The sequence below is a fragment of the Trachymyrmex cornetzi genome, unplaced genomic scaffold (genome assembly GCF_001594075.2).
Source record: "Trachymyrmex cornetzi isolate Tcor2-1 unplaced genomic scaffold, Tcor1.1 scaffold83, whole genome shotgun sequence".
In the NCBI taxonomy this organism is placed as follows: domain Eukaryota; kingdom Metazoa; phylum Arthropoda; class Insecta; order Hymenoptera; family Formicidae; genus Trachymyrmex; species Trachymyrmex cornetzi.
In genome coordinates, this window is record NW_017300169.1 from 2,533,618 (window position 1) to 2,546,514 (window position 12,897).

The 12,897-nt window shown below is 34.9% G+C and overlaps 1 protein-coding gene across 4 annotated transcripts in view; it reads left to right on the plus strand.

The window, feature by feature from the left end:
• Asator (tau-tubulin kinase asator) overlaps positions 1–8,275 on the plus strand; it is a 9,661-nt gene extending 1,386 nt beyond the window's left edge. Inside the window, exons 1-15 of one of the 4 annotated variants that reach the window (XM_018519608.1) lie at positions 1,382–1,731; positions 2,460–2,592; positions 2,805–2,952; positions 3,054–3,268; positions 3,396–3,665; positions 3,790–3,876; positions 3,954–4,223; positions 4,359–4,545; positions 4,620–4,954; positions 5,029–5,325; positions 5,439–5,705; positions 5,781–6,045; positions 6,155–6,532; positions 7,233–7,653; positions 7,823–8,275. In XM_018519608.1, coding sequence (XP_018375110.1) covers positions 2,536–2,592; positions 2,805–2,952; positions 3,054–3,268; positions 3,396–3,665; positions 3,790–3,876; positions 3,954–4,223; positions 4,359–4,545; positions 4,620–4,954; positions 5,029–5,325; positions 5,439–5,705; positions 5,781–6,045; positions 6,155–6,532; positions 7,233–7,653; positions 7,823–7,877 — 3,252 coding nt within the window. In that variant the 5' untranslated portion in view covers positions 1,382–1,731; positions 2,460–2,535 and the 3' untranslated portion in view covers positions 7,878–8,275. Of the gene's footprint in view, positions 1–1,381; positions 1,732–1,759; positions 2,306–2,459; positions 2,593–2,804; positions 2,953–3,053; positions 3,269–3,395; positions 3,666–3,789; positions 3,877–3,953; positions 4,224–4,358; positions 4,546–4,619; positions 4,955–5,028; positions 5,326–5,438; positions 5,706–5,780; positions 6,046–6,154; positions 6,533–7,232; positions 7,654–7,822 lie in introns of those variants that run through there. The other 3 variants (XM_018519607.1, XM_018519606.1, XM_018519609.1) reach the window with 3 other exon arrangements.
• The last annotated feature ends 4,622 nt before the right edge of the window (positions 8,276–12,897 follow it).

The window sequence follows — 12,897 nt, forward strand, 5'->3', positions numbered from 1 at the left end:
CATGTGGCTCCCTCTAAAAAAAATTAATAAAAAATATCAATGTATGCTCATTTGATCGCATTTTTAAAAACGTACCAATAGATGGCCCACCCTGTAGATAATGGTAACGAATATATCGCTTGCTTATTTAGAAAGAGTAAAAATCAAAGTATTCCGCGTTCCAGGCTATTCTTATTTACGCGCAGATGTTTGCAACGTCGGCTCATAATTGGTCCGCGCGGAATAAGAAAACGGAGTGAGAGAAAAATGGAAACAAGTTGGAAAAGTTGCCAGGCGCGGAGGAAGATGCTGCTCGGTAGACGAGTGTATTATATGCCGAGTGGGGCCGTTTAAAAATAGACGTTTAAACTTAAATTATGCCCTCTAGCAAAGGGAGCCGCGAGAGCGAGCGGTCAAAATTTTATAAGCGCTTTATGCCTTAAATATAACCGAAGGATGTCGCCAATGGTGAAATGTTTTTCCAAATTCGATCCGTATAATTGTGACAAGAGACTGCAAAATTAATGTCTGCAAATTAAAAGTATAATTGTATGAAAAAAAATAGCGAGAGTATTTTCCCTAATTATTCTGCTGTAATTAATAGCTATAGATCTTACCTTTTGTTAAATTACACAATAACGGGCAATCGAATCTTTAATTAGAATTTAATTACGTATATATATGTATACGTGTAGGCGGAGTATCATACCGTGTGTTTACGCTCGTCTACTGTCCAGCTGTCACAAAAAATTGCCGTCTTCTTAAAATAATTTAACAGTTGACGCGGAAGAATGTGCGGTGTGCGACTCTACTCGCGACTTGCGGCCAATTCTTATGAATTTAATAAGCGCTTCTGAAGCTTGCAGTCTAATACAGCTCGATTATAAATAACCGAATGTTCGTAAAAGAATAACGTAATTATCCTCGACGCGATTGATGATTCATGAGGAGTTGGCTGGATTACGAACTCGATGGAACTCGAGTCTCGATTTGTAGTGTCTACCCACGTAAATAGCAATTATTACAAACTGCAGGAATGGGCAATGAGTATCTCTGGCGATCTTCTTTTCCACGATTAGCGTCGCAATGCAGCGCCATGAAAGGGAAGGTAGTCGCGCCGATGCGTTTACTTCAGTTTACTTCAGTTTACTTGACCATGCAGAACTTTCGACGCGGTAAGGGAGATCTACGCGCAAGATCTACGAGAGATAATAAAGCCGAATAATAAAGGGGCGGAGGAGGACGATGAGGAGCGGCGTTAGGCGTCGCTGGCGCGAGTCAGCGCGAGTGGGCGCGGGCGTGAAAGCGAAAAGGACGAGGAAGCGAGAACTAGCGAGAGCGAGAGCGAGAGGAGAGAGAGAGGCACGGCACGGCACGGCGCTCACGAGGGTGCAATGTGCATCGATCGTGGTGCAGCGCGCGCTATCTCCCGGCGGTTTCGCGCACTACGACTCTCGTGTGGTGCGAAATTGAAAGATGGCCGTCCCGCTGGCATTTGACGGCAACTTTTACAGCAGCCGCACTACGAGCGAATTGGAGCGAGTGATCGGCTACGCGGCAATCCGAGAGCGTTGCGCGAACGGCATTCCGGCCGGCAGGAGGATGGCGGCGAGAGGATTGTGAAGCAAGTTGTGCGCGCGCGTTGTGCGACGGCCGTCCATCGAGAGAGTACGTCACGCACAACGAGTAACGTCGACGTCGCACCGCGCCGCGCCGACCGCCGTCAGCGCGGTGTTTCTAGCAGACGACATTGTTAGTAAAAATAAAGTACTATTGTATATATATATATTTGGATCGGAAGTGTGAAAACAGGCAAAAACCGCGTTCGTCACAGCGTTCGTTTCCGCGGCGAACGTCCGATCGGTCTGATCCCGCCGCGCCGTGACGTGACTATTAATTGGTCGTAGGCGGCGAAGAAGCTCGCTTTTTATGTCGCGCCTCACGTCGATCCACCGTCGATCGCCAACGATGCTCGCCCGCGCCCGTCGACTCCTCGGCACCGCCAGTCAACAACGAAATTGCGAAAAAGAATCGTACGTGCCCGACAGCCTCAATTGATTTCCGTGACATCCGTTAGTCGGCGAGTCGAATCATCACGCTGGCAGAGTAACGATCGCTAAGCCGAACGAGAGGAGTAAGAAAGAGAGAAAGAGAGAGGGAGAGAGAGAGAGAGAAAGAGGCAAGTTGCGAGCGATCGAAGGATCACTTGATATGGAGGTTCGCTTCAAGACCGAATAATAAGAAACCGAGCCAGCAACACTTTTCTCTCGCACGCAATCATGGCTGCCTAGCACAGGGCGCGTATCGACCAATTTTGTCACTTCAGGTTAAAATCGTATTCGTATTCTCGAGATGCGTTTTGCATTGACAGCTTACGTCGTCGGCGCGGTGACCAGCGGTGACTAGCCGTGATCAGCGCTGTCACGCTGCATTGTGTCCTTCATATATTTATCACATAATCTGTCACTTGCGTTTTCCAGGCCTGCGAATCATACCGAGGATTTGGCGTTGAGGAATGTAGGCGACGAAAGCACGGATCAAAATAATAATATAACTATGACGAGCGAAGACCTGCTGCAGCCCGGCCATGTGGTCAAAGAGCGTTGGAAAGTTGTAAGCTTTTTTTTATTCTCATGTGTGTGCTCTAAGACATTCACTACTTGTCATTTACTACTTTTAACAAAATGAGTCCTTTAAAGAGATACTTTTTTTTACATCAAAGGAGACAATATATTTTTTTATATTGATGTAATTTGCTGTTTGAAGCAATTCGAACTAAATATAATATATAAAAACAAAAACAAACATGTATTTTTAATATACAGGTGAGAAAAATAGGTGGAGGTGGATTTGGTGAAATTTACGAAGGTCTCGATTTAATGACGAAGGAACAAGTTGCCCTTAAAGTCGAATCTGCACGGCAGCCGAAACAAGTTTTAAAGATGGAGGTAGCTGTACTAAAAAAATTACAGGGTTAGTACAAAACTCTTTTCCATTAGATATTTATATTCACAAAATTGAGCCAAGGTTTCCTTATTCGTGGATTATTATATTTAAAAAATTTACTGCTTTAGGTAAAGACCATGTTTGTCGTTTTATTGGCTGTGGACGCAACGATCGATTTAATTATGTTGTAATGCAATTGCAAGGAAAAAATTTGGCTGAATTGCGCAGGGCGCAACCGCGAGGAGCTTTTTCACTTTCTACTACATTACGTCTTGGTCTTCAAATTTTGAAAGCTATAGAAAGTATTCATCAAGTGGGATTTTTGCATAGAGATATTAAACCTGTAAGTATAGTATAGGTTTGCACATTATTAGTTGCGTACAAAATCATCTACGCTTTTGTTGAATCATACATATTAAAATTGTACTATTTTTTAAATATTAATATCTATCTTATATTCTATCCTACAGTCGAATTTTTCAATTGGTCGCCATCCCTACAACTCCAGACTAGTATATATGTTAGATTTTGGTCTAGCTCGACAATTTACTACCAGTACAGGAGAAGTGCGACCGCCTCGTGCTGCTGCAGGATTTAGAGGAACCGTCCGATATGCATCAGTCAATGCACATAAAAATAAAGAGATGGGCCGACACGATGATTTATGGTCACTGTTTTATATGCTAGTCGAATTCGTTAATGGACAATTGCCTTGGCGAAAAATAAAAGATAAAGAACAAGTAAGTCCTGCGAAATTTTCATATAAGATACACATATAGTTTTATCTATATATTTATTTATATACACACACACATATACATAAAATTAGAGAAGCGTTATTAAAGTTCATAATATCTTGTATAGGTGGGTCTCATGAAAGAGAAATACGATCATCGATTACTTTTAAAACATCTCCCATCTGATCTACGAGTTTTTTTAGAACACATTCAGGTAATTTCCGATATGATTTAAACTTACACATAAATGTTTATCTTTGTAATAACAAAACACTCGTAATCCTTTCGTAGAGTTTGGAATATGCAGATAAACCAGATTATGGTATGTTAGCTGGTCTCTTTGAACGATGTATGAAACGTAGAGGTGTAAAACCAAATGATCCCTACGATTGGGAAAGGCCATTAATAGCTAATGAAAGTTTATCAACTACTAGATCATTACCTACAGTAGCTGTACCACCTCCTCTTACTACAGCTACTACCCTCAATCAGCCTCCGACTACGAATGTAGATACAAATAATCAAGAGAACGTGGAACCGGATAACAGGAAGGAGTTAGATGTAAGAAATAAAAAAAATAAGTATTTTTATCTTATCTATCTTAAATCTTGTTAAGACATCTTGTTATATTTTAAACAATTTTTTATTTTTTATTATCCTAAGATCCATTTCTTATTGTACATTTATTTGTCATAGGCACAATTGGATTACGAAAGTATATTTAGAAGAAACAGGCAACGTGGAATAGAAGGTTCTCCAGTGCCATTTGCAGCAGCTATTAGCAATCATGGTAGGGATAAAAATTGCAATGCCACAATACCAACGACGGATAATACGCATCAACAAGTTGCACAACAGCCTATGCCACCTTTGCCAACCCAAGGTTTGTATATTGTTCACCTATATTGTAATGTTTATGTTATCCTTATTACATAGTAATTATCGTTCATTACATAGGATCTCCCAAAAAACGACGGGCAGTTTCGATGGCAGTAGAATCTCAAGTTCCGACGCCAGTAGAAAAGCAGGTAGATAACGAAGGAGACGCATTGATGGCTTCTGCACGTTCGGCATCGGAAGTTCCTCGCCTTAAAACAGTAACCAATGCAACAACGCCACTTAGAAAATCAGCAAGCGGTGCTACATTACCCGCTACTCTCGCCCGTTTACGCATCGCTACACCCGAAGGAACGTCCGGTGAATTACCAAGTCCTCGTATACAGACGGAAGTTGATGCTTCCTATTGCTCTTACGATGTAACTAATACTAAATACGTTGGAAATCAAAGTCCGGTGAGTATGCAATTTATACTTAATGTAACAGAGATTACAATAGTTATGCAAATTTGATATTTCGATATTTTTAGGTAACTGAACAAAGAGAACCTCTCAGAAGAGAACCCAGAAGAAGAGCAGACAGCCGACAACAAGTAAGAAGCGGACGGTCGGCGGTACGTGATTGTTCTATTACGCAATTTGCACAAATAGACGACGACAATGTATCCGCCCTGCAGCAAGTGACCAAAGGCGGAGGAGGATTGACTTTGGCTTCACAATGGAAGTCACAATTTGACGATTCTGAAGAGACTGATAACGAGTGGAAAGGGGAAAATTTGCAGAGTCCTGAGCACAAAGGGACAAATGCCCCATCCATACCGCCACAAGTAAAAATTCTTGCTTATTACAATAAAAAGATTAGATTAGCAGGGACACGTGAATGCATTAGTATGAAAATGCTCAAATAATGCTTGAAATTTAAACAAGTTTATGTATGCAGTCCACAGGTATTGTCGAGGGCTCACAGCAATTGGATACAAAACCTAACGCAGCTCAATCAAATGCCTCAAATGTGTGTCAACAGCAGTCTTTAATGCCCACAGCACTGTCTAAAATAAGCGAAGATTCTCCGAGACCAGCGGTACCGCATAGATGTTTAAATATCGCGGGTATCGAAAAGTATCCAGAATTACAAGGTGCACTTCCGCGAGCTTGGAGTGTTCCGGTTTTAGCTCCACATGTTCGAGCTTATCTCGAAGCTCCATTGGTTCGTACTATGTTCTGTGGGTGGCTCACTACTGATTTCTTTTGCACAGACTTATTTAAATTTCGATGGCAATAGGTTCAGCAAGCAGCATTTGATGATTTGCTATATGAGGTTGATGTTATGAGGAATATTGCCACTCGATATGATGAGCCAAAACAAACCATACCAGTCAGAAGATCTAGTCTACCAGCAGTAGCTTTTTCTCCTTTTGATGCAACGGTTAACACTCCTAGAGAAGAAGAGGAAGAAGCAGTAGCGGGTAGATTGGAAATCAGAGTGGTAGATGCAACTGGTGGTGCTACAATTGTGCAAACTAGTGCTGATAGGGAACCATTACAAAGTACGTGTGATTATTTTTTTCAAATCTGTTATCAATTAGTGAGTTAGTGTGTTAGTCGCAATCCATTTTGTACTTATAATGCGAATATTTGCATTATCTAAATTTGTAGAAAAATTAACGAACGGCACGGCAGGTAGTCCAGCTAGTCCTAATCCAGGACCGGAAGAACCATCGATATATTACGACGCTACTGAGAATCGACCGAGTGCGAACGCGAGTTTGCAAAAGGAATCGATCAATGTCACTACTGCCTCGACTACTGTGCAAAATGCAGTACCGCTTCGTGATAATAAGGACAATAAAGAGAAGGAAACATCTAGTAGGACGTACATCGTTCATAGTAAAATACCAGTTCCTGTTAAAAGTCCAAGGTGTTCGCTATCCGAATCGACGCCAGAAACTAATACTCCGAATACCAAGGCGGGAACTGGAAGTGATATAGAAAAACTACCCGTGCCCGCGACTGCAACTAAGGAAAAAGAAAATAGTTAGTAAAACTAATATAATATAGAAAATTCTTTAATAATGTCGATATATAATATTTATACCTATATTTGTTATTTACGACATGCAAGATTATGATAAAAATTGACAAGATATATATTGTTCTTAAAAATTTTGTAAAGAAAGCAACGTATCACTGAAGATACTGAAAAAGTTACGCTTTGAACGCTTTAATTTGTTACTATGTGGTGTTTTATTTTAATAATTTTAAAGATTATTTATTTACATTGTATCATTGTTATTATTAGAGAAAACTTATGAAATGTAATATAACTCTAATATAATACAAAAATTTATTGTTATATTTTTAAACAATTGCGTGGAGAAAACAATCACAGTAGGAAATTACTTTTCAAATGTTACTCCTTTAAAAAAATTTGTTTTATATCGATCACACACACACATTGTGTGAATAAGTCTTCTGCAAACTATTTCGTGTTGTCAAAGTAAGAAATATTAAAATTTCTTAACTATATATATAAAATATTATGTAATAGTAAAATGTGCATGAGTTTTCAATATCCTACAAAAGAATTTAACCCTTGCATAAAAATATTTTTGACAAATAAAATAGCATTAGTCTTGAAGACTATGACTTGTATTTAAAAAATAAGAAAATGTATATACGTGAAATTAATTTCCACATACTAGTTCCTCTCCGTACTAACGTTCGCAAATTTTAGCTGTCAGAGGTAAACCATTGACAGCACATATGGAAGCGCCAGCACATTGCCGTCGCATAGCATTATCTGACGCTAGACCAATCATGTCACCTTTAACTTCAGCCAGCTCTGCCGAAGACGAAAATTTAACTGGATGTACGCCCGCTTTGCGCCGCCGAAGACAAAGTGAAAAATATGTGACAGACGCTAGTCAGCTGAATCTGCAGTTCCAAAGACCGCAACACAGAACGAGACCGCAATCTGAAGTATTGAGACTTTCTCCCAGGGGAGTACCTTCGCATCTTTTACGGGAGCCTGGTAAAAAATCCGAAGAGAGCAGTGAAAGTGATTCTAACAGCAGTGGACCGCCAAAATCTTCTTCGCGTCAACCACCACCACCGCCTACATCGTTACCACCTCACATAGCAGAAAACAATGCTAGGTGAATATGTTTGCATATATATGTATCTGACTTGTGTAAACAATTTATAGTCGGAGAAATTTATAAATATATTACTCCCTTATCTCGATATCCCACTACGTAAAATTAATTGTAACTAATGATATAATTTCCCTTCTGTGATTATGGATATAACTTTCTGTAATTATAGATGCCGCCGTTATTGGCCCATACCAGATGCAACGGTTGCTAGCAGAGAATCGTGAGATTTGATGTTCAAAATGACAAATAGCCTGTTTATGTTAGGATTGAGAAGGCTTTTACTGCTCAACCATCTAAGAATGTGATATCATTTGGGGCACCCGCAATACGAAATTTTTCTGATAAATACATCGTCGAATACATGAAAATTTTAGCAAAAATGCATATCTATATATCTACAAAGATACAGAACATACCTATTCATTTAGCGTGCGAAAATGTAATTGTCTGTGAATGCGTATTCAAATAGTGCCGCTTTAATTAATGCCTGCTGAATTTTTTGAGTAAATTCCTCAAAAGAAGTTTTTCTAATTATTTTTGGGGCATATACTCAACAAGTTTCAGTAAATGAAATAAAAGTGTACATGAGAGTGCGTGCTTTCAGTGTGCAAGCAGTACAATAATCTGGTGATTCGAGATAGTCGCTTTTTTTAAGACTATATCTTTTCTTTATGTAATACTTGTTACATTTATGTTACAGTATGAATATGTCCAGAGTTATCTTTAAATTTAGTATTTCTACATATATGATATTATATATTTCTTTTCTTTTTTTATATCTGTTGGATTTGCATACATGATTTATGCATAGAATATGTTTTATATATGTTACCAGAAAAAACTCTATGTTATTATTAAATCTAATAGAATTTTCCTTGCACTTATTTGCATAATTCATTCATATTATATAAAATATCCTGTAGAGACAGCTTTTATAAGATTTATAATTTTATTGATACTAGCTGCAAAGTAATATAAATACATTTTTTTTTGTTATAATAATAATTATCATTATAACTACTGTTGTACACTGAAACATATTTTATTTGTTAAAATGATACAGATATTTTATATCCTAAAGGAAATGAGTGCTTGATAATTTATTAATTAAAATTATACTCTCATTTAATTTATGATGCTTTAAATTGTTAGTAATTTAGAATTGCTATGTTGCAATGAGCATAAATCACGTAATAATAACATAACGAGTTTTGTGGATAATATAAGAAACCATGAATAATAGATATTATTTAGCATCGCAAGAGAAAGATGAGTTTAATGAAGTGGCTCTAGAGTAATTATAAAATTCGGGCCAAATATACTAGTCTCCTTGATAACTCATTATTAAGGCCAACAAAATGCAATCTTTTTTTCGCATATATACAAGGTATTGCAAAATCATCAAAAGCTCTTTTAATAACAATTCAATTAAGAATTAATTTTTCTTTAGCAAAAGAATATAACAAAGAAGATAATCGTTTATTGCAACTTCTTTGTATCATATCTTTTTGATATGATACTCTAAGTCTCAAATTAAAATTCTATGAAAATTATTTTCTACTTGAATTAGTTGAAATTAATTGAAGAATGTTTTATTACTCATTGGTTTCTTGAAAATTGGTTTTTGTAAAGATTTTTTTCTATTCAATCGCTCATAAATTGATTAAAGAACATGTGTCATTAAAAGAACTCTTAATGTTTTTGAGACATCCTGTAAATATATATATGTATATGATCTCAGCTTCCTTGTACTATCTTTCATCTACAGATCTTTAGACTAATTTGAAATTAGGAGTTTTAATTCTTGAACTGTAAATAATTACAAATTCAGGGATTTTCTCAAGTCAGCTTCAGGGATGTAAATATATATATACATATATATAATAAGTATATAGTAAAATAATAACTTTAAATTGAAAACTGAAGATATTTAGGATTATTGTATTAAATTATATTAATTATATTAATTTTTTATTGTCTTAGAAGTTACTCTATATGTATATATAAAATTATAAATTGCACATTTTTATTTTTATTATTAAAAATATTTAAAATTGAATGTTAAAAAGTAACATTTTTGTTAAAAAAGATGCATCCCAAATTTATCAGGGAATCTATAGATGAAAGGATATGCAGAGAATTTGAGAAACTGCGTATATGAGTATATGCGTGTAGATGCGAATTGAAGGAATGTGTATGCATGTGAGAAACATTTATAATAGAAACATTCAAATAATATTTGTACCAAACGATGTACTAAATACAGGTTCCTTTATTCGAGCATCGTAGCACATAATATAAACATATATTACACATATGACATGTGTATATATATGCACATCTATTTCAAGATGAGATATAGAATGCCACTGTATATGAAGAGAAAGATGTCGAATAAGATATAATTGTGACAGATATTTAAACATTTCTCATGCACATAATATGAAAAAAAATTGATTTAAGCACGAATGCTTTGCGAGTTTTCTTATATAACGAATCTTGAATGAAGTCTAGTGATGCATAAAACTAGTCATAATAGAATAATCCATAATGTGCTATTGTTAAATCCAGTTTTAAATATAGAGTCTTGTCACCTTGTATAAAATAGGAAGATTATTCTGTGCAATGATTATGATTAGATCAAGTATAGAAAGTGTTCCGATATTGGCGAAAAGTAGGCATAACGTAATTTCTTATAAGATGTGACGTCGATTTTTTTTAGTTTTTTAAATACAAAAATGTTAATCTTTCTCGAAATTTTTGTCGGGGAAGGATCAACAGTTCAGAGTTCATGATTGAAACTATATGACCATCTTTCGTCAATTCTGTATGTGGACACTTAGTATAATAATTTAAAAATTAACAAGTTTTTAATTGTTTTGTTCGGCGGAACATAACGCGCAACAAAAGAAATTCTATTAATAGGAAATTTATCATCGACTTATTAGTGCTTATTAATTATGTGGCAATATATCTTCGTGTAAGATATATACGAAATGCGGATACACGACGTAGATTGAATAGACATATAAAAGGATCAAAATCACTGAATTTTGGATATTATTAATAATAGCGTTATTATATAAGAAATCTGAAAAAAATGTATCTTTTCATGCAAGTATGACATAGACTTGTAACTGTAAAGTATTATTCGGATACATGTATAATTGAATTTATAAAGTTCCACCGTTTTTTTTTTTTTTAGTAAAAGAAAATGGGGAGAAAAAGCATATAGTATCTCCTTTTTGAATTTATGTAAATAAACGGCATGTATGCATATATATGTAGATATAGCTTATGACAAATGCATATATACATATATGCATATAGATGCAAATATTATATGTATTTTATGGATATTCAAATGTAACATATAATGATTAAACAGAAAGTTTCAATAGATGTTCTCAACAAATTTCAAAGATTAACTCATTAAAGCCTATAGTTTCTTGTAATTTCTGTATGAAACTCTCCTTCTTTATTCATTGGATAATCTAAAGCAATATACTTTAGCATGGAAACTTTGTATAGAAATTTTATCTATTTTCAAAGTACTTAAAAACCAAATAAAACTAATAACTAAAATTGTAACTAGACCTTAATGAGTTAATTTTAAATCGAATCGTAATCAATATGAAGACAGATTGTAATAACAGCAGAATATCAACATTACTGGGAGGTATTTAAAAGATAGATGCTGTAAAACCGGCTTTTTTTGTAAAATATGAGAGGTTCTTAATTATTATAATAATTCTCAATATTAATTTATCATATTCTGCTAAAGTTTACTCAAGATTAACTGAAAAATAAAGTTGATGAATATTGTTTGGTCGCTTAAATACATATAATAAAATTTTACATTTTTGATCAATTTTTTTTTAAAGATATTTCTTAAAAATTTTCAGTATGGAAACATTGATTTTAAATTTTGCATTAAAAAATCTATCAGTAAAATATTTTCCAGTTGTGCAAGATATTCTGTTTATGGAAATTTTCAGACAAAGTTATAACAGAACGGTATTCTTAATTGAATTTTAAAGAAACAAAGTGTTATCTTTAAATTTTATAAAGAATATTATTCTATTATATTTTCACAATTTTATTTTTTTTTTCTTAATATTATCTATATTATCTTTACAATATTTCGTATAAAAGTATCCAGTTCTGTACTCTACTATACTTGACTTTTGGACCTTAACCGTAAATGTAACTGTATGTATGTGAGCATATTTTCTGTCCCTGAAAGATGGAAACGTATCATTCCATCCATGATTCTGTATTATAACGTATGCATTATAAAATAGGAGACACGATAATCGTTTTTATCTTTATCATGTACATGTATCCGCAAATCGTTGACGAGACCTCGAGGATTTTTTCTGCTGTAATATGTAATTGATTTTTTTGCCGACAATTTAATACATATTGTGACCACTTTATTAAAAGAGTGAGTCATGTACAGTTAATAAATATAACAAAAATTGGCTGTAACGAACACCGCTAGAAAATGAAGTATCATATTGTCATATAAGCGCAGTTCAATTTCCCTGAAACTTTATTTCAGCAATTTGAACTTAGGAAAGCTCTTCCCCTCCCTATACAGTATATTATTAAAAAATTTCATTGTTTGAATTGATCTGTTTGAAAACTACATACTTGAATTCGATACAAATAAATATCGAAATATTTAACGTTATACACATGGTATACAAAGCAACTCTGTGGCAATTTCATAATTATGTCAGTGAATACAGCCAATCAGTTATTTAGAAACAATTTAAACCACAGAAAATTGGATTAAGGGAAATTTAAGCGTATACAAAACTTTATATGTAGATAGAAATGAATGAAAAGAAATCAATTTATAGGATAAATAACGCGAAAAAAATCTGTGAGCGTTTACACTTCCTCGTATCACTGAAGAGTAAATAAAATCTGTCTATTCTACTGCAATCAAATTTTTTTAGAGAATTGGTCTATTTATATAGTAGAATTTATACTTCTCGTAATACTTTCTGAGCTGTTTCGAAATTTTGTCAGTGGTTGATACCACCGTTACTGTCATTAACTGCTTTGTTTTCTATTGTCTTTGCGAAATATTTGATAAATATATGCCCCCGTCACAGTTCTTTATACATAAACGCACGAGAGTAGCGTCTGACTCGGGATTATCACATTCTTGAAGTAAGAAGAAACAAAAAGTGATGTTTGCAATACGTCGTTTTTATTTGTTATTAAAGTTTT